Source organism: Mustela nigripes, chromosome 1 (genome assembly GCF_022355385.1).
Source record: "Mustela nigripes isolate SB6536 chromosome 1, MUSNIG.SB6536, whole genome shotgun sequence".
NCBI classification, from domain to species: Eukaryota; Metazoa; Chordata; class Mammalia; order Carnivora; family Mustelidae; genus Mustela; species Mustela nigripes.
This window is the reverse complement of record NC_081557.1, coordinates 100645478-100671759: the sequence shown is the minus strand read 5'-3', so window position 1 is coordinate 100671759 and position 26282 is coordinate 100645478. Positions and strand designations below refer to the sequence as shown.

General features: G+C 39.3%; 1 protein-coding gene across 1 annotated transcript in view; it reads right to left on the bottom strand.

Annotated features, from left to right (window-relative positions):
- CWF19L2 (CWF19 like cell cycle control factor 2) overlaps positions 1-26282 on the bottom strand; it is a 140137-nt gene that overhangs the window by 15746 nt on the left and 98109 nt on the right. The window contains exons 13-14 of the mRNA XM_059418267.1: positions 6193-6405; positions 2546-2662 (exon numbers count right to left, since the gene is read on the bottom strand). Of these exons, the coding sequence (XP_059274250.1) occupies positions 2546-2662; positions 6193-6405 (330 nt within the window). The remainder of the gene's footprint in view (positions 1-2545; positions 2663-6192; positions 6406-26282) is intronic.

Genomic DNA, 26282 nt, shown 5'->3' with positions numbered 1-26282 from the left:
AAGGTGTAGCAAAAAGCAAATGGCATGGATGAAAGTCTTTGGAAAAAAGCGATTAATACGCCACTATGTTTCTGGACACTGGCAGAACACTACAAGGTTATTGTTTGGAGAAGGTATACGATAAGGTTGCTGGGCTGGGAAAACCCAACACAGCTGGGAGTTTACAGTCTGAAAACAGGGGCATTACAGGAGATGTTACTTAAGGTTCAAATTCTACCACCCCAGCCTTCTTCCCCAACTCAGCTGCCAGAACTCTAGCAGGCTGTTTGGGCTGCCCTTTCTAAGAGCCAGAAAGAGTGATCTCTGGGAAGTCTGATCGCCCCATGAAGACACCCAATGGTCTAGTACTGGAGGTTTCCCAGTGAAATAGCCCCATCACATCTTTACACAGTGAGGCCCACTGTACATAGTGATCTCGCCACCACACCGCTCTTCTGAGGGACTTAAAAAATGGGCCTACGGTGTCTGACTGTAACATAGGCTCAAACATACCTGTCAGACAGGTGAGAATAACTTTAAAGGGGACCTAGGTTTCACTATACATATTTAATGAAACTAAAAAATTGGCTCTTATTCAGTCAGAATCTGTGATTATTCCCACATGCTGTGATGAAACTTGTCTTTGCATTTTTTTATTAAATAAGATCTAAAGTTAAATTTAAATGCTACTAGAGGATGGGGCTAAAAATCACCTAAAAGGAGTTGTTCCTTCATTTGTAAACCTTATTTTTTCCTAAGTCAAGTAATTTTTGTTATATATTCTCTAGAAGGCTGGAATAACCATAGGATATTTAACAGACTTAATTAATCTTAAAATTTTTTAAAGATATTTAATTTTTAAGTAATCTCTCACTCAGTATGGGGCTTGAACTCAAAACCCCAAGATTGAGAGTCACAAACTCCATTGACAGAAGCCAGTCAGTTGCCCCAATTTGAAATTTTATAGATATTCTTATACATATTTGAAAATAAGAACAAAGAAACTACATTTCTCTAAATAAGCTCAAATCAGATACTTTATTTGCTCACTATCTTATACTAATAACTGGTAAGAATTTCTTCTTTTATCACAAGAAAAGAACCATAACGCTGTTATTTGTATTAAAGAACTTGGCTTTTACTCCCTCATTCAATTTTCCATAAAGCATATGGCTCACAAAATCCACTAAATTATGTCACCTGTATAAGAATACACCATACCTTTGGCCAGAATTAATGATTTTATGTATGCATTTCTCATAACACCTGGATTATCTTGTATTTCTGTACTCAATAACTACTGAACTGAATAAAATTCTTCTTTACCCACCTCAATGTTTTCCATCAAATAGCTTAATTTCTTACAGAAATATAAAACACACAGACCAGATTCCTGTATTATTTAAAATCTTTTTGGCACTGTATTTTGCTCTAAGTTAAATCAGTTTAGCATGTATAAATTTTTAAAAGACATTCCAGAAAAGTCTCAAAATAATCCTGAAAACCAAATTTGCATACTTTCCACTTTAAATTATTTACTGCATTGGCATCCATCACTAGAAAAAAAATTTTTTTCACATCAGATATATTTGTCCACATTCTTGCCCACACTTGGCCACAGACGCATTAAAACAGTCTGCCCTTCACCTTTCACAGCATAAACTTAAAAGGAGTAGGAGACTGAATTTCATAATAGGCAGTCAAAATATCTCCTCTTTCAACACTGTCAGCATGACACAAAGACAAAGTATGCAGTCTCTTCTGAAGTCTTACAATTTTCACAGTTTCTAACTAAGGGTCCCTCTAACCGCTGTTCAACTCTCCAGTATTAGAAAAACAAGAGTTTTCTTTCTTTTCTTTTTTGGTCATTATGAGGTCTTGAAATAACTCAGGAGCAATTTCACCCATGTTGTGCCTTTCAGTTTCTTACAGAATCACACACACACACACACACACAATCCTTGAATTCAAAAGCTGGGCCAGGTTATAAAGGGAAAAGTGTAGCAATAAAGGCTGATAGCAAAAATCACAGAAGCAGAGGCCAATTCCATTATAGGAAAATATGGCCAATGCTGGATATGAATCTCTGACTTCCCAAATTTATTTTTATTATTTGAAAACATCTTTCCTTATGGCTATAATCTATCAGCTCACTGTGCTAAGAATCATCATCTCATGTTCCACGAAAACATGGATTAGAAATCTTACCTTGATATTTTTAAGTAAAAATACTAATTCGTCACAGTTTACTTAGTATGCAGAAACTTTCAGTTGTATCCCTGAAACTAATATGTTATACATCAATGATATCTCAAAAAAAAAATAAATAAACTTTTAGAAAAGCTTTCAAAACACGGAGTACATAAGGGAAATAAAATTAAAAGGTAGTGAGTGGTGAAAGCACCATGGCCCACAGGTATACATAACTAGGGAAATGTGTACTAGTGTGTAAAAGTTCAGAAAGGAAAATCACTGGACAAAGGTCTAGAAAACCCACTGGAATTTACAACAGCAGTCTGTAAAGATTGCTCAGGAGCATTCCTAGGATAAGCGTGATCAGGCTAACCTGAATTTCCTCCCAGATGTCTTCATCCAATAAGGTAGCTGCTCTGTGATGCTGCAGAGGGACGACGAGGCAGTGGCCCTCGGTGAGAGACCGGAAGCTGGGCAAACACAAATACACCTATGGGGAAAACATGGCGAAGTGAAACGTTACCGTACAGACTTTCTGTTGTGACAAATGAGCCCTGGGAAACACGGCTAACGTTTCATATGGTCTACTTGTTTACAAGCAATGTATTTTCTTTCAATATTTTTAAAAATAGAGGACATTTTCCTAAAACTTTTAAAGGCCATGAAGATAGATTTTAACAAATGGAAATTTACAGCACAAGTCTCAATTTTAACTGTTATACGGATATCAGAGTTTATCCAAGGGCAAAATGAATGACACTTTATCCTTGATGTGAGAAAGCTTTTTGCTTTCTTGAAACAACACAGTTTTGGGCAAGAATGAAAAAATACGTGGGGGGGTGATGACAGAGAAGTCTAACTGGCTCCTATTAACCAGGCAATCCTTCTCTCACTGGCTGAGCAAAGAGAATGAATTCAACTAAGACAGAAAGGAAATGTGCTCTGAAGGGCTTCACTGCTCTGTTAAGTTCTATCTACTTAAATACATGTATTACCTACAAACTGGTGCTGTTTTTTCACTACACACAAACTGTCTTTAACAAAACAGAAAGGGCAGTTAGTATGTATGCAGTGAGCAGTGCTCATGAGGAACATAAATAATATTCTGCAAAGGGGCTTGGTCTTACTTTCTATCATTTTTTGCTTGGTTTTGGTGAGAAATATTTTATATGGCAGACAATATTATTTAACAAAATAATGCAAAGCTGAGGACAAAGTAGGAGTAGATACAGAAATTTATCTAAATTGATAGTAAAACCATAACCACATTCAAAATTAAAGCCAACATCAGTACTGATTCATTAACTGTAACAAATTTACAACTAGTAAACTGCTTACTGCTGTCCGGTGTTAACAAGAGAGGAAACTGAACATGGTGTATATGGAACTCTTCTTTCTTCTTAATTTTTCTGTGAATCTAAAACTGTTTTAAAAAACAAATCCTACTTAAAAAAAATCAGTGTTAAGGAGGATAGATGACTTTTATTTTTTAAAAAGGAAAGAAGGGAGGACAGCTGACGATCAAAAGTTATTTCTAACTCGGTGACTCTAATGAGAACAAATACCGCTTCACTAACATATTTGTACTGAGACATTAATTTTAAATATTAGACATTCAGGGTGAGGGAGAATCACTGAATTGCTCTGAAATACTATTTATTGTTTCAACTTAATGCAAAGTAATTCCTTAGAAACTCAAAATCATATATGATTAATTTGGGTAATAACTAAAGAAATAACTTGCTATTGTTTATTCGGATAAATTAAATGAACTGTTAGTCACATATTGTAGGACATAGAAGAAATTCCTTCTAATCGGTATTTCAAATATTTCTAGATTAAAATATTCTAAGACAGGGGTGCCTGGGTGGCTCAGTAGGTTAAAGCCTCTGCTTTTGGCTCAGGTCATGATCTCAGGGTCCCAGGATCGAATCCCACATCAGGCTCTCTGCTCAGCAGGGAGGCTGCTTCCCTTCCTCTCTCTCTGCCTGCCTCTCTGCCTACTTGTGATCTCTGCCTGTCAAATAAATAAATAAAATCTTTAAAAAATAATAAAATAAAATAAAATATTTGAAGACAAAAGGCTAAATGTTGATGGTAATTTCTAGAGCAAAGATAGCACAAATAAAGCACAGGTAGAGAAAGGAGAGGCTCCAGTGGTTTTTTAAATGAAACTAAAGGGCAAAGATGAGCCCACAAGGAGACAAACAGATCAGCCAACTCTTGGGACATTCAGGCAAAGAGAAGAATTTAATACCATTAGAAAAAACAGCTTGGAAAGGTGGATTACCTGACCACAGAAGAGGACCACCAAGGAGCACGGGAAAAGGCAGGTCGTAAGAAACAGAAAATGTCTGTTCACTGGCCAGTTTCATGGGTGGACTGAGAAATGCCTACTTTCCCTACACAGGAAGCCCAGGACAGGTCCGTATACTTAGCACCTGCGGAGGACCCGCATGCAGCCTGTCCCCAGCACTGGGGACTAAAGAACCCCCTGGAAAAACTCCAAACTTCTCCCCAAGCACAGAAGAAAACACTGAAGGGTTACTTTATGTTTGATCTGTTTCTATGCCTATAAAAGGTGGGGATCAGACTGAAGAGGAATGAAATATTCATAATGTTGTAATTACAAAAGTTTTACTGTTTATGTAAAGGTCTGGAAAATAATTCAAACAAATACAAGTAACTGGTTACGGTAGGGTTTTTTTAATTGAATAAATTTTAAATGGGATTTTTACTTTTACCTTTCTGATAAAGTCTGAAAGGAAAGAAAGAATTAGAAGAAGGGTAAGGAAATAAAGAAATGAAAATACAAACTGATAAGTTGACAGTCTTATACAAATATTAAACACTAGCATTGGAATGGAAAAGCCAACACCAGTTCTTTGGATTCATAAGGTGTATCTCATGTACGCGAGAAACAAATTAATACATAAACACGCATACGGACAGGGCCCAAGCTCTCAGTTCCTGAACCAGCTCTCATTCACTCAGCTTCCTCTCCCTCTCCATTCCAGCTACACTGGCCTCCCTGCTCCGTGAATGCCGAGCACATTCTGTCCTCAGGGCTCTTCACTCACTGATCCCCCTTCCTAAAACAAGGGTAATTCCCAGCTTCATGGTGCTTGCTCCTTCTTTCAGAGCTTTAATAAAACACATCCTCAAATAGGCCTTCTAGACCACTGTCTCAAAAAATCCTATCATTTTATCCATTTACCCACTTTATTTGCTCTAGGACAACACGTCCTTTAATGAGGACAGGGATTACTTTATTTTCTGCCCTATTTTACTACAACACGAGCTCCACAAGTACATGGGAGTAGACACTCACCCAGCAACTAATGACCATATCACATACACAGTAATGACTTACTTATAAGAATTAAGTCACCAAATATTTATTGAAATACGTGACTACAAACATATTCTTGACATACAACGGGATATATGTCTGGTGAACAATGGGATACATGCTTAGTGTACATGACTAAGACTTACCTTTGTCCTCATGGAACTTACAGACTATTAGGAGAGGGACTCGATAAGCAAGTAAAATACAGTGAACATTTTACAATTATGAGATATTCTATAAAGAAACAAATAGGTTCTATAAGCAAGTAAGGGAAGGAGCAGAAACCACTTTAGAATGAGTATTTCTGAAGTGATTTTAATACTAAGAATCAAGTGCCGACCGTGACAATAAGTTCACACAGCTGGTAAATGCCGAGCTGGAAGCTGAGTCCAGGCCGGCGGGCTCCCGAGTGCAGAGCCTCAGGCATGACCCAACACTGCCTCTATCAAGGGCAGTATCACACAGAATGTGAGCTTCCTGTCACCTAAATATTCATACTTGCTCTAAGGAAGATTCTAAGAATCATGGGAAGTTAGAGAAGAAAAGTATGCGAAACACAGAAGAAGAGAAGCAGAGAGACTGGAATCCTGTGAGAGTCTCAAGAAAGAGGCCAATCTGTGCAAGGCACTCCATTGCTTCCTCGGGGCAATAAATGTTCTACTTCTTACCTTAACACCTATGGCCACAATAAGGTGCTTGGGAAACTGAGAGCTGTCAAAACAATACAGACATTTTTCCATTTGTGCAGCAAGATGCTGGTGCTCGGCAATTGCTTTCCTCCTCTGGTTCTCTTCCTCTTTACCAGAATGTTCTCTCTCAGCTGCTTTGGAGACAAACATGTCATCTAGAGTGTAATAGTCTCCATCTGTTTTTCCCATAAACTGAAAAACCAAAATAACAGTAGTGAGGAAAAGGCAGTGGTTAACATTTTATTGTACTGCTGCTGAAGTCCTATCTGTGAGTTCTAGGGTAAAACTTTTAAATTAAAAAGAAGAAGAAGAAAAGCATGATTAAAAGTTTTAGCTTGATTTTCAAGGTCAAACAATAGTCATCAACAACATCATCATCACAGGTCAAGTTTACCAAGTATCTACCATGTACAATTTGACGCAATGTGATTGCTTTTTTACTCCCGTGAGAATGAGACCATTATTGTTTCCATTTAATAGATGAGGAAACTGAACTACGGAGAGGTTAAGAACGACTTTCATTTTAAAAATCAGCATATGCTCTGTAAAGAACATAAACATTTTTTTTTTTTAAAGATTTTATTTATTTATTTGAGAGAGAGACAGTGAGAGAGAGCATGAGCGAGGAGAAGGTCAGAGGGAGAAGCAGACTCCCCATGGAGCTGAGAGCCCGATGTGGGACTCGATCCCAGGACTCCGGGATCATGACCTGAGCCGAAGGCAGTCGTCCAACCAACTGAGCCACCCAGGCGCCCCAGAACATAAACATTTTCAACTCTATCTCCAGGTGGCTTCTCCACACCTCCACAAACATCAACTATAGGCAGGGTGATGCTTTTAAAACACAAATTTTATTGACTTATTTTGTTTATATCCTCAGAGAGCTCTCCCTTGTGAATAGGAGCAAGTTCAGACTCGGGTTTGGCTACTGAATTATAGACAGACAAGCATGATGGTTAAAAGCTGGGTCTCTCTAGTCAGAATGAACATAGCAAAGTTCTGGCTCATCTCTGTCTTTAGTCCTGGGCAAGTTATTTAATCTTTGTGCTCCCTGCACGCTTTGCTTCCTCATTTCACAACGGTTATAACAATACTATCTACCTAGTAGGTTATCTTGCTGAATCCTCACAACACATGCCTGACACACAGGAAGAACTCCATTACTATTACTACTATTGGTAACTCTATTAGTAACTAGAGCCACCATTACAATTACAATCTTCTTCATAGTCTGGCACTGATGACCTTTCTGGTCACATATGATCACATCCCTAACTTTATGCTCTGATCATCATCCTATTTTCAGTCCCCTAAAACACTAACACCTTCAGGCTTCATACACACTGCTCTCTGACCAATTCTGCCCCAACTGTGCCATTCTACTCCCACTGCTTTTTCAATCTGAGGCTTCAATTTAGTTGTTGCCCCAAAAAAGAACCTTCCTGGATCTCCCAAGACCACTGGTACGGCACTACCATTAGTTTCACTATGACCACACTATATCATAACTGCTCATGAACTGTGTTTCCTTCTACTAGACTAAGTTCTAAGTACTTAGTACTTAGACCAAAAGAGAACTCTCTTCTCTTTTTCATCATCAAATATGAAGCAAAAGCAAGATGCTTAGATTTTACCAAACATTTAAAAAGATTTGGAAAGCACTAGAATCGCTGTATTTATGTCAGAGAAAGCAGAATTGAATGTAAAGAATATTATGGATATAAAAGGTCATTTCACAATGATAAAAGGGTCCTACCATCAAGTGGACGTAACAATACTGAAATTTATTCACCTAATTACTGAGTTTAAAAATAGATGAAGCAAAAACTTGATAGAACTGCAGAAGAAATACACAAATCCACAAATGTAGTCAGACATTTAAATACCCCTCTCTCAATAATTAATAGAACCAGGCAGGAGAAAATCAATAGGCATATTGAAGACCTGAGCAAACTATGAACCAATTTAACCTGACACTGACAGAAAGTCCAATATCAGCAGAATACACATTCTTCTCAAGTGCAGAGAGAATAATTACCAAGAGATGAATCTGTGGTCGTAACACAAGTCCTAAGAAATTTAAAAGGAGTCCAATGACATAAAGTATGTACACTGAATACAATGGAATTAAATTAGAAACCCCAGCATTTGGAAAACTGCCAAGTATTTGGAAATTAAATAGCCCAGTTCCAAACAACCCATGTATCCACCAAATAAATAAGTAAGAAAATCAGAAACTATTTTGAAGTACAATAAAATACAGGTGAATTTGTGGGATGTTGCTGAAGTGGTCCTTAGAGGGACAGTTACAGCACCAAACACCTATATCAGAAAACAGGAAAGGCCTCAAATCACTAATATCAACATCCACCTTAAGAAAGTAAAAAAAAAAAAAAAAGAAGAAGAAGAAGAAGAAGAAGAATAGAAAATAAAATAGAATGTAAACAGAATACTTCTAAAATGTCATTACTGATAGAACCAAGTAAAAATTAGAAACTAGGTTACTAATTATTAGTAGTAAGGGGTCTTTCCAAGCACTTTAGCTTCCTTGTCTTTACTAGAACTTATTTTTTATCTTCTTCTATTTCTCTGTACTGATCCTTGCATGCATCTCTCTATTCTTTCAGGTTGTTTATTTATGTGAACTGCCCTGGTTTACAATTATTTTAACTTCAGGCTTTTCTTTCAATTACAACATAATACATTTTGAAAATTCTCAGAACTAGTTATTAATTATTTTCATAGAGTACCAAACATGTGCTAGGTACTAAAAGAAACCTTAAGTACTCCCCCTCATCCAAACATCCCTACAACATAGGAACTGTCATCCTCACATGTAAGATTTAAAAAATGAGTCTTAAGAGACACTAAAAACTTCATCAAGATCACGCAGCTATTAAGTGATAGAAGCAGGAATCCAACAAGTTATCTGGCTGTAAAAATGAAGAGTGTATGACATACTAGAAGCCTCTCACTTAAGAAATCCATCTTTAAAAGACAGAAAGGGTGTATTTTAAATATGGTGTAGAAGCAGCACAGAGAATGAGAAGAAACCTTAACTTTCACCTAGAATAAAGACCCCCAACTGAGTGAAGGTACTCAGCAGAGACAACACAGACACCTGGTAGGTCCTTCTCTTGGCTGAAGTGTATTAGCAGGAGCAGAATACATACTTCTACATGCACCCATGCCACATGACGTAGTGTTATAAAACAATGTTATTAAAAACCAGCTCATGAGTGATCAGGGTATATATTCAATTCAAATCAAACCCTTTGTATAGGGAAGACAGTGCTTCTTAAATCTATGTTCCACGGATGTTGCCAAACTTCTCTGATGCATATTTTTGAATAGAGAGTACAGTCTCGTCTCTTCAATCTGCACAATTCTTCAACACAATACAAAATTGATTTTTTTCTACAACTACAATCCCCTCATCCTATGACCTCTAATTATCTGAATTTTTCCCATTATCTTCTATTTGGGCTTTGATCCAAAATGCTTTTAATTTATTAATCATGTACACATCTTCTGTGAGCCTCAAACCACCACCTTCTTGTATCTGACAACAAAAAAAAATTTTAATGGGCAGAATGTTAACAGAAAGTGAAGAACTAAGTATACAAAGTGGAAAAGCAAAACATTTGCTGGCAGAAAGGAGGTGAAGAAAGAAAAGAGAAGTATGAAAATAAGACTCTTCTTCATTTAGATGGAGTCCTAGAGAAAGCTGATGGGATGGTACAAGCTCGAGTTCACACATCGCATTTCAAAACTCCAAGAATTTATTTTTCGAACAAATCAGAAAAATGTGGTAATGACAATAAAAAACATCAAAGAAAAAAAAGGAAGATATCAAAAGTGATCTCCAGATTCAACAAAAAGCCTTTCAAAATCCCAATAATGTTTTCTGTAGAAATAGAAAAATCCATCTTAAAATTCCTATGGGATAGACCTCAAGGGTCTACAAACCGACAAAATAATCCTGAAAATGAACAAAGGCAGAGGTCTCACACTTCCTGATTTTAAAACTTACTGCAAAGCCACAGTAACCAAAACAGTGTAACAGACCAATGGAACAGAAGACAGAGGGGCGCCTGGGTGGCTCAGTCGGTTAAGTGTCTGCATTTGGCTCAGGTCATGATCCCAGGGTCCTGGGATCGGCCCCACATTGGGCTCCCTGCTCAGCAGGGAGCCTGCTTCTCCCTCTCCCTCTGCTGGCCCACTTCCCCTGCTTGTGCTCTATCTTAAACAAATAAAATCTTAATTTCTTTTTAAAGGAATAGATGAGAGAGCTTAGAAATAAGCCCTCCCATATATGGTCGGAATACTCTCAACAAGACCACTGACAGGAGAAATGACGTCCCTTAAACAAATGGTGCTGGAACAACTGGATATTCACATACCCCCCCCCCAAAAAAATGAAAGAAAAAAAAAAGAAAGTTGGACCCTTAATTTATAGCCTATATAAAAATTAACTCAAAACAGGTCACAGACCTATTTTAAGAACAGTTTTAAGAACTAAAACTCTAAAGCTCTTGGAAGAAATCATAGAGGAAAAGGTTCCTGACATTAAATTTGGTAATGACTTCTTGATTAAGACAACAAAAGCACAGGTAACAAAGAAAGAATAGATAAGCTGGAATTCATCAAACTTATAAAAACTTTGGTGCACCAAGGGACACTGTCAACAGAGTGAAAAGGCAGCCAAGAGTACATGAGGAAATCCTTGCAAATCACATATTCAAAATATCTAAAGAACTCCTATAACTCAATAATAGCACAAAAAACCGGAAAAACAAAAACCAAGCAACTTTATCCAAAACGAGGCAAAGGTTCTGAGCAGACATTTCCCCAGGGAAGGTACACAAATGGCCAGTCAGCACAGGGAAATGCAAATCAAAACTACAACGATATTACTGCTTGGGGCTCACAAGATGACTGGAGTTCAAGAGTCAGATACTAACAAGTGTTGACAAGGATGCGGAGAAATCAGAAACTTCATACACTGTTGGTGGGAATGTGAGACGGGACAGTTTCTTTGGAAAACAGTCTGGTGGTTCCTCAGATGAATGTAAACTAATAAACAATTACACATATGGATTACCATGTGACCAGATAATTCCACCTCCAGGTATATACCAAAGAGAAATGAAAACATATGTCTAACAAAAACTTGACATAAATCTCGAGAGCAGCATTATTCATAACAGGCAAAAGAGGGACACAATCCGAATGCCCGTCAACTGATGAATGCATCGACAACATGTAAAATCTGTCCAAGAGAGAGGCAGGAGGCAACGAATCAGAAACGAAAACACTGACGCCTGCTAAAACAGGAACCAGAAAAACATCACGCTACGTGGAAGACACCAGTCACAGAAAATCAGGATCCTACACATGAAATACCGAGATCCGGGAAATCTGCAGAGATAGAAAACAGATCTGGGCCTGTTCAGGGTGGGGACGGAAGGGGGCTGCAAGGTTAGCAGGTGATAACTAAAGGTTAGAGGGTTCCTTTGTGAGGTGACAGAAATGCTCTAAGATCGACTGTGGCGATCGTTGCCCACGTCTGTAAATCTGCTAAAAACCACTGGACTGTACGCGTTAATGGGTGAATTGTATACCACATGAATCCTATCTCAAGAAAGCTGTTAAATAAAAAATTAATGTTACCCAAAGAAGGTCTGGCCCTTGCCTTCTGCCCCTAGATCTTGGAATGTCCTGCCTGGTAAGAGTGGCTTTGTTGACCTGGGGCCCAGGGTCATGCCAGAGAATCTCCGCTAACGATGTGACTTGTGCACGCCTGGGCCATGCAGCATCGGCTCCGCCACAGGAATGACTGGAAACTGAGGCCATCCTCACAGGCCATAACCCATGTCTACAGGACTAAACCCCAACAAAAACCCTGCTGCTGAGGCTTAGGGGAGCGTCGCTCATTGGCAATGCCCTGAGCGTCTTCACACATCACTGCGGGAAGATGTCAGTGGGGCCGCCACTCACTGGGAAAGGACAAGTGGAAGCTTCACACCTGGTACTTCCTAGACTCAGCACCGTGTGCCTCTTCCCTTGGCTGACTTTGCATCTGTGTTCCTTCACTGTAATAAGCCTTAACTGTGGATATGGTGGCTTTTGGTGAATTGTTACCCAGGCCACCGAAGGGTTGCCCTGGGGACCCTGGAAGATGTACTACTGTCAAAAGTGCGTGTAGTCTTGGGGAGTCCCACACTGGGGAAACATCATAACAGATGCAACATACAAACCCTGGTCAGATTTTAGATTAAAAAAAAAAACAACCTAGAAAATTTTAAGTATACACTATATATTAACATTTTTAAAGTAAACAGATGGTTCTGCACAGTACACAGACCCCAGCCAAAAGTGCACAGTTGCAGGACCTGGGCCCCACCCTGGGATGGCCTAGAAGGACGGTGCTGGAAGGAAATCCCCTCAGTAAGAAGAATGCTGAGCAGTGCATCTGGCTGTTCTTTTCACCAGGTCTACCGGCTACAGCAGCTACAGGTGTAAACTGCTTCATGAACGATGGCTAATGGTTTGCCTGGAAGGTTGGGGACCTGGACAGAACACAATCAGAGAACAGCAGCCAGGAGGTCTGGGGAAGAAGTATGTGGACAAGTCTCTCCAAACTGATACAGAGCACAAAGACATGTGTGGCGCTGGCAAAAACATGTCTACCACCAGCCCTTCCACCTCAGTCCAAATGAGGTTATGAACAGGGTGGTCCGGAGGGGACAGAAAGTATGTGGGGGCTCAGCAACATGATCACCTGGCTGTAGCCACTACTGAAGACCCAACTGCCCACAACAAAGAGCACATTGAGCCCCTGATCGGCCCCACTCCTTATGAGGAGCAGCCGGCTCTGCAGCCAGGCTGGGCACAGGGTCTGCTTCCGTCACGGAAGTGGAAGCACCATGTTCTCACAGAAGTGGACGCCTGCTCTGGATACGGATGGATCACCTTTCTTGCATGCAATACTTCTGCCAGAACTACCATCTCTGGACATAGATTATCAAGGTATCACACGCATTTCTCTGCCCTAGGAAGTAATTTCATAGCAAATACAACGTGGCCCTGGGTCCACGCCCACTGAATGCACAGGTCCAGGCCCACTGCACTCATGAGGCAACGATGAGCACCAGGCAATGGTCTCGCCCCATTTAATTCATCATGTTCCCCGTCATCCCACGGCAGCTAGCTGACCAGAACAGTACACTGCCCTTTTGAAGACTTCATGAGAAATGCAGTCTGGCACCTGCTGGGGCTTGAGCCATGTCTTCCAGAATGAACCGTGTGCTCTAAATCAACAACAAAACTGTAATGCTATCTCTCCCCATTGCCAGGATTCCCAGGTCTAGGAATCTAGGGGAAAACAGGAGTGACCCATCTCATTATTACTGTGATTGATACACTAGCAAAACTTAGGCTTCCCATCCCATGACTTTAGGCCCTACTGGTGTACAGGTATTAGTTCGAAAGGGAGGAATCCTTCTGCCAAAGGATACAACAATGACTCACCGCCCTTGAAACAGAGACCGCCACCTGGCTGCTCTGGCTCCCCAGTCCACTGCACCAAAGGCAAAGAAGGGCGTCCCTGCACTGGCTATAGTGACCGATTCTGCCGAAGGGCAGGCTGGGTGGGTACTGCAGCACGGAAGCAGGGGCCGTGCACCTGGACCTTTCGGGCCACCTCTCAGGGGTCTCACAGCCTAGCATTATAGTCAAATTAAGGCAGGACCACGAATAAATAACAGTTTGGGTCCACCCTGCCAGGTGAGGAACCATGAGCAGCAAGGGTGCTGCTGTGGGAATAAGGACTATGGAGCAGGTGGCACAGAAAAGCAGCGATGAACGCTAGCTAAAACCACATAACCAGTTTCCTAAGAGTTAAAATACCTCTTCAGTACTTTGATACAGATAGTATGTGAAAATACATTAAAGTAGCAACCAGAATTTCTTCTTCTCTTTCCCTCTCTCATCTCTTTACCATCCACCATAAACGTTACAAGTAGGTATATTCTCTGTGGGAAAGGGTTAGCAGGTTTTGGTTGGAACTGGGACCGTTGTACCATGCCAGACAGAAGCATGACTCCTTTGTTATTTTCTTTATTTGGAGATTAAATACAGTTTGACACATGCCAAGGTAAAAAGACACGGGTTGTGGTTACTGTCAACGTGACTACTCTGACAGACATTTGCCAGACTTCCCTTTTCTGCGTGTTTCTGTTTAGGGTGGGCGAAGGGAGAGATGGTTACAGGAGACGTGGCAAACAGACCTGAAGTAGCTGCCATTTTAGAACCTACCATGTCCACTACCCTGCTCGGTCACCTTCCACACCGCAGAGCAGCGGGCTCTGCAACTGCTCCCCCACGCCCTCCACCCTCTTTAAGCTTCTCGGAGCTGGGGGTCAGATGTGCGTGTTTATTAGCTCCACACTACAGGGCCACAGGCAACAAGAACGGACACGTGTGACCCATCCATCCTCGGGAGCCCAGCTCAAGCTCGGTTCCACTTGTTCTTGCTCCCCCTCTCTTGACATTCCTTTTCCCTTCCCAAGTGCCTGCCTCAGACTTAAAGACGCAAACACACAGCCTTAAAAAGACGGCTTCCCTAGGTCCCACAATTGCGTAAGTGCAAATCCCTGTAAGAAGCCTGTGTCTGTGTCTTCCATTAGTTCTGTTTCTCTGACTGAAAAGTGACTGATACAGATTTAACCTTCTATAAATAGCAATAACAAGCTGCTTTTGTTCAAAGGCTCTGCTTGTACATTTTCTCAAGAATGTTCCAAGAATAATATTACTTTTTGAATATCACTAACCACTGTGCAAAAACAGTATATGAAATTCATATATAATATGATGGTTGAAAGTTAATGTCATAATAAAATAAAACTACTCCTTTTCTGCTCTAGTCAACTACCTCTAGGGACCAAATTCAATAGTAGTATTTTGGTATAGTCCAATCTGAATGTAATCAACCATCTTCCTTCCTTGGTTCTATCCCCTGGCTGCCATGTTATAGAAAAGTCATTAAATTTTGCAACTGGTTCCACTATGAACTCATAGGTTGAAGTGGCTCAACAACACAATTTTTAAAACCAATTTTTAAAATGTGACTATTTCAGAAGATCACCATCAAGCCTTGAACACACCATCAATTTTCCTCTCACTCTCAGCAGATGAACTCAGAAATCAGACAAGGACTTGCTCATCTTCCTATCACCAAACCTACAAACCCTGGAAGCAAATGCCTGGCTCGTAATTCTTCCCTCCTGCTGCACTGGGCGGGCACATGTGCTTCCATGTAAACCAGCTCTGCTGTCTATACACTGGACCCCAACCCCATTTCTTATACTCCAGATACAGTGGGCTCCAAAGTATGCTTAAATATGGCACTTGTGACTTCTTCCTCTTCGCTCTCGTCATTTGTCTTTTTCTTTCCCTTGCCAACCACTCTTCCAAATCGGAATGGAAGTGTTTGAGCATGCCAAAGCTTCTTCTATTTTAAACATTCCTTTGGAACACCTATCACCTTCCATCAGTGTCAAAGCTAAACCTCCTGAATGAACTGTCAAGGGAAAAAAAGAAAGAAATCAGGATTTTATTAGAGAGTGATTGATGGTTGATAATAATGTGAGCGATGTCATATTATGACTGATGTTTAGAATACAAGGATTAATATAAACTGGTAGAATAAGTTTTTCTGAACAGCTTAATTTCCACTCAGTTAAGGGCTTTCCATTTAAGTATAAAAACATTTCTTATTGCAGTTATTTTGAAAGGAAATTTCCCAGAGAATTTTAAACTTTCCTGCCTTTTAAAACACAATATATAGAACTTAATTTAATCTCTTCTTGATAATACAGGATAATTATTGGGACACTTAGTATAATGTATCATAATTCACAAATGACCCTCTAGAGAGCTGCTTGCTTCCAGGCTAGCTACATCAACCACGACGTCCATGCTTTTTTAGTTATTTCTCTCCATTTTTCCACCTCATTCTTTGTTCTCTAGATTAAGCTAGCTGTCAGTTCTCATTGTTATAAGCATTTCTTCTTACGGTAGTCTGTTTCCTCACTTCTAATTCTCTACTTTTATTATAATTCTGGTCTAAAACTGGATAACCAAGTACATTAGAATTATATATAATATAAAAGTGGGACTTCAGAGACACCTTCTCCAGATAATCAATAAATGTTATTAAATCTAGAGTAAAAATAAAAAAGCTAGCCTACAATCTAGAAACAGCTGATTAGCAACATCAAGAGAAGAGACACAAAATGCCTTTCAAAACCATGACAAAATACAGAAAAAAAGATTCATATGCTTGTCTCATATTCTCTGGTAAATGACATCCAGGCTAGAAAAAAGTTTCTGAATCCTGTTTCTTCTATTACCAATTACCATTCATACATTGCATTATTAGGAATCTAAAATAGTCACAATAATTTGTTACAAGAAGAAAATAAGGGTAACAATTCTCTGCATTTTCAACATTAAGGTCATTTAAAACCAAAATACTAACAAGAAATTATTTTTCAAAGTGAAACCAAAGCCAATTGGTAAAGACAAAAAATAACAAATGACACGTTAAGTAAAACAACACAGGGATGCCCAGGTGGCTCAGGGGGTTAAGCATCCGACTTCAGCTCAGGTCATGATCTCAGGGTCCTGGGAATGGGGATCAGCAGGGAGTCGGCTTGAGATTTTTCCCTCTGCCCCTCTCCTGCCCCCCCCTCATGCTCTCTCTTTCACAAATAAATAAATAAAATATTTTCTTAAAAAAAGACAACTGAATGTGATTTTGGCCTTCACCTCATACATTCACTCATCCTATGTGTAGTGCCACATTACCTACCTCTGTCACAATTAAAACACTTATAGTTCATAAAGAACCAATATTATTATCACCTAGTTCACCTTAAAGAACACTAACCTTCAAGTCTTAACTTCATGAAATGACTAGAAGTGTATACTCGTGTTTTGGTTATTCATGTAAAGGTCATGTACATACACAACAAAGTCAACACTCTTTTGATGCACTGCCTACTGATGATAGAATCAAGTTTCTGTTTCAGTTGAGAGAAAAATCTCAAATGAATACAGCAACTCAGCCGACAAACTCTATTTCCAAAAACTGCTCTCCTGTTGAAACACGTACCACGGCAACACTAGAAGTCAGCAGCTAAACAGATAGGCAGAATGGATCAGAATTTATCTAACAAAGCCTCTTAAAATAGAAAAAAAGAACAAGACTAGAAAAACCAGTGGAATTCCATTAAAAGCACATTAAAATCTTGTCAAGTAAAACAACAAATCATTCACTCCCAGATTATTTAAGCCCTTATCTTGATTTCTTACTTGTTGTTTTTGTTCCTTAATTCTGAAAATTAAAAGCTAACTTATTAGAGATTAAAGCTTTTGTGGGACAAAAATGAGTCAGTCTTTCATAAGTGATTGTGTTCTTGGAGGAAGAAAATAAACATTTATGCAAATTATCACGCCCTAAGGAAAGAGAAAAAAATCACTCATGCTGTTAAGAAAACCTCATCTTAAACATTGAAAGTTAAAGGAGCTATTTCTAATGCCATAAGAAGCATTAGAGATTTGACCTATCAATAACCAAAATCCGGACAGTTTTTAATTCCACATTCTCTTACTACCTAATAAAAATAAACTTTAATGTTAGCTTTTTTCATTAAAATATTTCCATGTCTAAAATATCAGGGGATATTTTAATTAATCCTGCCATCCTTCTTTTGCTATATAGATAATTTAAACTACTAAGAAACACAGAAAATTTGTTTTGTTTTATTTTAGTCTGTAAATCACCTTTAAGAAAACTATTTAACAAGGTTTGTTCCTTTTTTTTTTTTTTTTAAACAATATCCACAGTCATAATTTTAAGTTTACTTTTCCAGTGTTTCCACCTAAAAATTCTATTAGGTCATGCATATTATGCCAGGAGGTATAAACATCCTGATCCCTCCCTTAAAGTCTTTGTCAGAAGAGAACAATGGTAGGAAATACAGACAGAACTCAAAATTCTCCTCCAATATGGCATAGGCTTATGTGTAATTCTAGGTATTTGATATTCAAATTAAGGCATGGAATACAGACACATTTATTCTTTTAGAAGATACCATTAAAACTTTGCTAATTTTATTCAGCCAATTTAATAGTTAATACAGGCTCATCGTACTATCTTTTAAGCATTTGAGCTTCCCAAAATATCATCTCTATTTTTGAAATTTAAAAACATATATATTTAATTCTTGATCCTATGCACTACAAATTAGCCACTCGTTTCAGGAAATCAGCCCCAGCATTCGACTATCATTGTGACCACAGCTCTTCTCTGATAAAACCTAAACCGCAATTTCTCTGTGGCTCAGTTTTGGGCTCACTATGAAATTTTCTCAAATGTGGTCTCTACCAGAACAGAGTAGAAAAGTTTGATGATAAAAAAAGGACAGCAATGATAAGAGACGAAAGACTGTGCTTGTTTTAAAAATAATATTGTTGCAAAATCAAAACAACAGGAATTAATGAGAACAGAAAATAAATGAATTTTCTATGCAATTTAGGATAGTGGTGAAAAAGAGATTTTTGCACTTAATTTCAAGTCTTAAGTATGCAATTCTAGACAGTAAATATTTAGCAGATCCTATCATTGTGTACCAAAAATTGTAACAGTTAAGGCACGAAAGCCAGCAAAAGCAAACACGATCCCAATAACATGGAATAATACGGGAAAGACAGACAATAACTAAAGGAATGTTCACTAGAAGGTCAAGTTCAAGTTGTGACGGCAATCTGAGCTCCCGAGAGGGGCTGACACAATCACAGCAGTGAAATAGCCTTCCCTGAAAGAGCAGTGAGATACGTGTGCACGGGAAGAGTCAAGTGGAAGGGGGAAAGGAAGCGACGCGGGGCAAAGGCAGTGCGGGCCAAGGGCGGCAGCCGGGGGAAGCTCCGTCCACTGGAGGCACCGGATGGATGTGAGCATGGGCCGGACCGCGGAAGCGCAGTGAGAGCGTGAGACCGGAGATGCGGCAGGAGAGGCAAAGACTGGACCATTCCAGGTGTGGTGAGACCCCGTGAAGGAATCTAACAGCGACCAAAACCCATCTGAAATGTTCCCACATCGAGGCCAAAAGATCAGACACACACTTTGAGAAAAAAAACCATGATGGCTTCTGTGAGGTGGAATTAAGAAAGAAAAGGCAGAAGACTAGAAGGAACGCCAGGCAGCGATCCAGTTAGGAGGCTTTCTCCACAGACTGAGAAGGAAGCGACTGCAGAGAAGGAGACTCACCAGACAAGTGACAGATCTGACGTGGAAAGGGAGGGAAGGAGAGGGACCGCTGAGGACTCCTCGCTCTCTGACCTCCGTGCGACCGCAGGGCTCCGTACTGACGACAGGGAAAGATGAACCGGGTTCAGGAAAGGGACAGGTGATCGTAAGCAGGCTACGGAGTATCTCTGCAGCACCACGGTCTGTCTGCCGCACGGAGTTAACGACGACGCCGTCAGACTATCGCAAGCATCACTGAACACCAAGGGCGGAACACAGAGCAGGTCCTCACAAAATAGCGGTTATTGTTATTCCCTCCCAGGCTCTCCCAGAGCAGGGTTCTCAGCTGGGGGTGACTTTCTCACGGGGGGACATTTGGCAATGTCTACAGAGACACTTTTGGTTGTCAAAACATGGGGTGCGTGTGGATCTACAGATATCTTACTGGGTAGAGGTCAAGGGCGCTGCTCGGCATCCTACAATAGACCAACAGTCTTCCCACAACAGAGCTGTCCAACCCAATATGTCAACAGTGCCAGCACGGTGGAGAAACCCAGGTCCAGAGGGATCATGATGACTTCACTGCAGCAAGAGAAGTCCTTCTGGATTCCGTAACAGTAACCACTGTCCACATGAATTGGGAGTTAAATGGGATTATTACTTAGATTCTGTTTAATCAAGCAAATAGTTTCCAAATTCAAACCTAGAAACTAAAGATGTCAGTGAATTAATGAACTAAATATTAAGTGTATAAAAATGGTAAATGTTTTCTAACCATGAAAACTAATTTGCTTTGCCATTTTGATGTTTTAGAAAAAAAAAACCCTAAACTATAGAGAATAGCATCTTATAAAAAAAATCAGATACTCAAAAATTCCATGAAAACTGAAAACTAAAAGCTTTTTTTAGCATCACTATGCAAAAACAATGGTTCGCAACAAATCTACTTAATTAGTGTTGCATTAGGACAGAGATTATCAACAAGAAAAATAGACTGCAGTCTAATTCTTGCAAGGCATTTCAAATTTGATGACAAATCTGTAATCAAAATTTTGATCAAAACCATGAAACTACCCTTCAAACTCCAAGCCCTTAGAGTCACTGGAAAAAGATAAATTGATGAAATATAAATTTCATATAATTTTAGACGATTTTTCTTTAGAAAGAAAAATGGATAAAGTACTGACCCAGTTTACCCAAAGACCAACAATTCAAACTTAGTAGGTCAAAATCTGGGAGGACTGCCTGCAGGTCTCATAAAATCTCACCACGGTCAAGAACGAGGACCTGACCTCAAGGAGCTACCACCTCACGCCCACTGGGATGGCTGCTGCTGAAAAACAAATGAACGACGAAAAGACAGAAAATAAGAATTGGTGAGAATGTAGAGAAACTGGGGCCCTTGTGCACGGCTGCTGGGAACGTAAATGGAGCAGCCACCACGGAAAGGCCGACACAGACCTAACATATGGCCCAGCAACTCCGCATCCAGACATATCCACGGGGGAAGGGAACGCAGGGACTCAAGAGATACTCGTACCCCCGTTCACAGCAGCGTTACTCCTAAGAGCCAAAAAGTGCAAACAACCCAGATATGCACCAACAGATGAATAGATTTCTTTGGTTATTTCTTCATGTTTTAAAGATTTTATTTATTATTTATTTGAGAGAATGGGAGAACAGAGGTGGGGGGGTGCTAAGAGAAACAGAGGGAGAAGCCGACTCCCTCTTACACGGGAATCAATTCCAGAACCCCAGGTCCATGAGCTGAGCTGAAGGCTGATGCTTAAGCAACTGAGCCGCCCAGGTGCGAGGAAGAGATTTTTTTTTTAAGTGGCCTATACATATAACGGAATTCTATTCCAGCCTTAACAAGGAATGGAATTCTGATACAAGCTACAACATGGACAAACTTCTAAAACATCATCCTAAGCAAAGTAAGCCAGACATGAAAGGAAGAAGAGTGTGTGATTCTGGTTATATGAGGTATCTAGAACAGGCACACTTATAGAGGAAAACAACAGAACGGAGGTTACTGAGGGCTGACAGAGATACAGGGGTGGGAAAGGGAGCTAGTTTCATGAATGTAGGACTTCTGCTTGGGATGATGGAGAAGTTCTGGAAATGTATGGTGGTGGTGTGTGTGCAACAGTGTGAGTGTGTTTTATGTCACTGAACTCTATACTTGAAAATGGTTACAGTGTTAAATTTTATGTTAGGTATATTTTACTATTTAAAAAAAAGAAATGGGGGGCGCCTGGGTGGCTCAGTCTTTAAGTGTCTGTCTTCAGCTCAGGTCATGATCCCAGGGTCCTGGGATTGAGCTCCACATCGGGCTCCCTGCTCAGTGGGGAGCCTGCTTCTGCCCCTGCTTGTGCTTCCTTTCTCTCTCTGTTTCTCTCTGTAAAGTAAGACTTAAAAAAAAAAAAAAATTAATGGGACTTGAACTAAAGGAAGCTTAATCAATTACTTTTCTGGTGTTCCCACCCCTAAGTGATGCTCAGAAAACAGCACAGACTCCAGCACGGACTGGACGCAAGCCTACATCTTTTGGAAAACCACAAGGACCATATACACCGAAATTTATTTGGTTATATACCAAAACAATATATCACTTCTATCATTTCATGATGCCCAAGTTCCAAATTTTCTGTAGGAGAGGTCGTAGGACAATACACATCAATTCACACTCCTGGATTAGCCTTGTGTGAAGCCACTTTCAGCCCACTCAGTGAAAGTCGAAGAGGATGGGAGCTGCCACCACAAGCACCGGGAACAGCAGGTCCTCCAATGAGGCAGCAATTCGGACGTTCCTCACCTTCTAAACTTGCTTTAACAAAGCTCTGTCACCCAGCTCTCAAGATTCGGTATTACTCTTACAGTTTACTGGACATTTTTTAAAAAGGGTTTTCAGTTCTACTGTATATTATGGAAATATGTACTTTGTATTTTAAAGACCACTCCCATCTAAAAATGTATCAAGCCTGCAGGTTGCAAATTCAGAAAAAAATAAAATTATCAATGGAAACACAGCATCTTTTATTAAACAATAAAATCATTTTATTTTCTTACAATATAAAGTGAAACCCTAACTACTGAGTCTTTCTCTCTGTTCTCAGTCTTCTCTTGTACTTTCTATTTCTCACCTCTCCAGTCCATTTTTAATACGCTATCTGAACAAAAAGTATAAAATTACTGCCCACGGCGCTAACAAAATTAATGAGGAAAGATGTACAGAGATTTCTTGAAGATGTGCCTAAGTTTATGTTGCCAAGGAAACACTGACGTCTTAGATTTTAAATGGAAAAGTTTATATTTAAAGAATGTTGGGAGTCAATAGGATGTATTTTAAGAAAGAGCAAAGCACACACCACTTATTCACAAATGCCAATAAGCGACACACGGAAATTGTACAAGACAATTAAATTTAGGCATCAACCAACAACTATCCATTAACCAGAGTCATTTGGAAGGCCATACTGCTTCATGAAAAAAAGCCGGACTGAAGCTGGACACCGAGACTTCTGGTGCTGGTGTCTGCAATCATTCGCTTGTAAAATCAGACAGGTCGCTAAGGCCTGCAAAGGGGCAAATTAATTCTCATAGTGTCCTAGGTTCCTCTTCAGGAAAAGATGAGCAAGATAAGGACAGTCCCTCCCCAGAATCACATATCCTTTAGTTCTGTGATTTTGAAGGAAGAAACTTCCAAAAAGGAAGTTAACCGCATACTTACTATCTTCTAAAAGACAATAATACACACATTACCATCCATACTCTAAGAACTACACATACAGTATAACAGAAACACATTGCCTTTGTCAGGATTTGTAATTGTTCTTTTTTTTTTTTCATTAATTATGTAGTAAGTACTCAAGAAAACTAAAAAATACAGAAACCATTTTTTAAAAAAACCCTAAAAACCATAAACATCCTATCCAAACACAAGAATATAATCAAGTTTATATCTGGCTCCAGATACCATTCTTAATCTGGTTATAAGAAAAAATACTCCTAAAGATCTAACGGTAAAATACAAAAGAAAGTGAACGTAATCTGAATTTCAGAAGTACAATAAAAGGATGGATGGACAGTAACTGACCAGAAGAAGTATAAAAACTTCTGTCCAACCTGAAATACTTTGTCTTCCCAATTTAGGTTATGACACCTTGGTATTTCTTTGAAAGACCTTCTACTTGTCCTTCACAGTAATTTACACATCTGTAATTACTGAATTCATTTCTCATAATTATTGAATGCTTCATTTTCCTCACCGGCCTATGAGCTCCCTACAGGCAAAGACCATGTCTTCCTAATGTGCAGTATCTCCACAGTACAACACCTCACACAGTGAATGCCATCGATTAGTATCTGTAGGTGAATAAACAAATAAACGGGATCTTAACTTACACCAACCATTCCTGAAGGGCTCCTTCTCCCAGGGTCTTTAAAGATCCATTTTCAGGGTAACTACTAAGTATGGAAAGTACCCAAATTCAAAGAGAGTTGCCACGAAAACATGTATCATTGAGAGATCCTAGACCAGTGACTGACAAGCCATGGCCCACAAGCCAAACCAGGCCAGCCACTTGTTCTTGTAAATAAAGTTTTGCTGGAATAGAGCCGTATCATTCATTTCTCTATGGCCTACAGTTGCTGGGACAGCAGGGCTGGGAGTTGCAACAGAAAGCTGAAAATATTTACTATCTGGTCCTATACAGAAAAAATTGGCCAATCTCTATCCTGGACTAATGGCTTTCAACTAACAAAAGAAACATAGATGAGCTTTTTGTCTCTTGATGAAAGAAGAGTAGTTCTATTGTTTAATTTTTTGAAGCTCCTCCTCTATTTTTAAATTTTTGAGGCTATTTTTAATTACTGATTTCCACAGTGGCTGTACCAGTTTACATTCCCACCCATAGTGCACCTAGGCTCCTTTTTCTCCAAACCCTCACCAATGTTCATTTCTTCCTCCCTTTCCTTTATTTTTTATTTAGATTCCAGTTAGTTAACATACAGGGTAATATTGGTTTCAGGTGCAAGATTTAGTGACTCATCACTTACATGCAACACCCAGTGTTCATCACAACTCGTATCTCTTCTCTTTTCACTGACAGCCATTCCAACAGATGGAAGATGGTATCTCATTGTGGTTTTGATTGGTATTTCCCTGAGGTTGAGCGATGGTGAGCATCTTTTCGTGTGCCTCTCAGATATTTAAGTGTCGTCTTTAGAAAAATTTTGTCTGTTCAAGTCCTCTGTCCATTTTAAATTGGAATGTTTGGGTTTTGCCTAGTGAGTTGTATGAGCTCTTTATATTTTGGATATCAACCCCTCATCAGAGAGACTGTTTGTAAATACTATCTCCCATTCCGTAGGCTGCCTTTTCATTTTGTTCTTCCATTTGCTCTGCAGAAGGTTTTTAGCTTTTTAGTTTGATGTAGTTCCACTTGCTGGTTTTTTGTTGTTGTTCGTGCTGTTGGTTTGTCACATCTGAAAAAATCATTGCCAAGACCTATGTCAAGGAGCTTGTTCCCCCCCCACCTTTTTTTGGTATGGTTTGAGTTTTAACATTTAAGTCCTTAATCTATTTCAAGTTAATTTTTGTGGAAAGTGCAAAAGAGATGTCCAATTTCATTCTTTTGAATGTAGACATACAGTTTTCTTAGCACCATTCGTTGAAGAGACTATGCTTTCCCCACTGAGTATTCTTGGCTCCCTTGTCAAATGCAAGCTGACCACATCACATTGAGAGTTTATTTCTAGGCTCTCAGTTCTGTTCCATTGGTCTGTGACTCTTTTTACATCAGTGCCACACTATTTAAATTACTATTGCTTTCTAATATGGTTTGAAATCAGGGAATGCCTCTAATTTTCTATTTTCTCAAAATTGCTATGGCTACTTGGGGTCTTCTATGATTTCATACAATCTTAGAATTGTTTTTACAAGTTCTGTGGAAAATGGCAATGGACTTTTGATAGAGAGTACACTAAATCTATAGATGGTTTTGAGCCATACAGAACTTTTAACATTAGCCATTCCAATCTATGTACATGGGATGTCTTTCTATTTATTTCTGTCTTCAATTTCTTCCGTCAATGTCATAGTTTTCACCGCACAGACCTTTTACCTCCTTAGTTAAATTTATTCCCAAGTGTATTGCTCTTCATGCTACTGTAAACAAAACTGTTTTATTTCTTTTTCAGATAGTTCATTGTTAGTTTATGCAAATGCAACTGACTTTTGTATACTGATGTTGCATCCTGAAACTTTACTGAATTGTTTATTGGTTTTAACAGTTTTTTGGGAGAGTCCTTTGGATTTTTTAAATACATGATCACATCATCAGTGGAGAAAACTCTAATTCTTCCTCTCTTCTTTGGATGCCTTCTATTTCTTTTCCTCACCTAACTGTTCTGGGTAGGATTGCCACTACCATGTCAAACAAGGGTACTGAGAGTGAGCACCCTTGTCTTATTCCTGATCTTAGAAGGAAAACATCCCACTTTTCACTGTTAAGTATGATGCTGGCTGTACGTTTCTTATAACATGATCTTTATTATGTGGAAGTAAGTTCCTTCTGTACTCAATTTCTTGAGAGTTTTTATCATGAAAGAATGTTGAAATCTGTAAAATGCTTTTAGTAATAGTTCATTATTTGTGTATAAAAATGCAACTGATTTTGTAGGTTGATTTTATATTCTAAAACTTTATGGAATTTGTTGATTAGTTCTAACACATTTATGGTAGAATCTT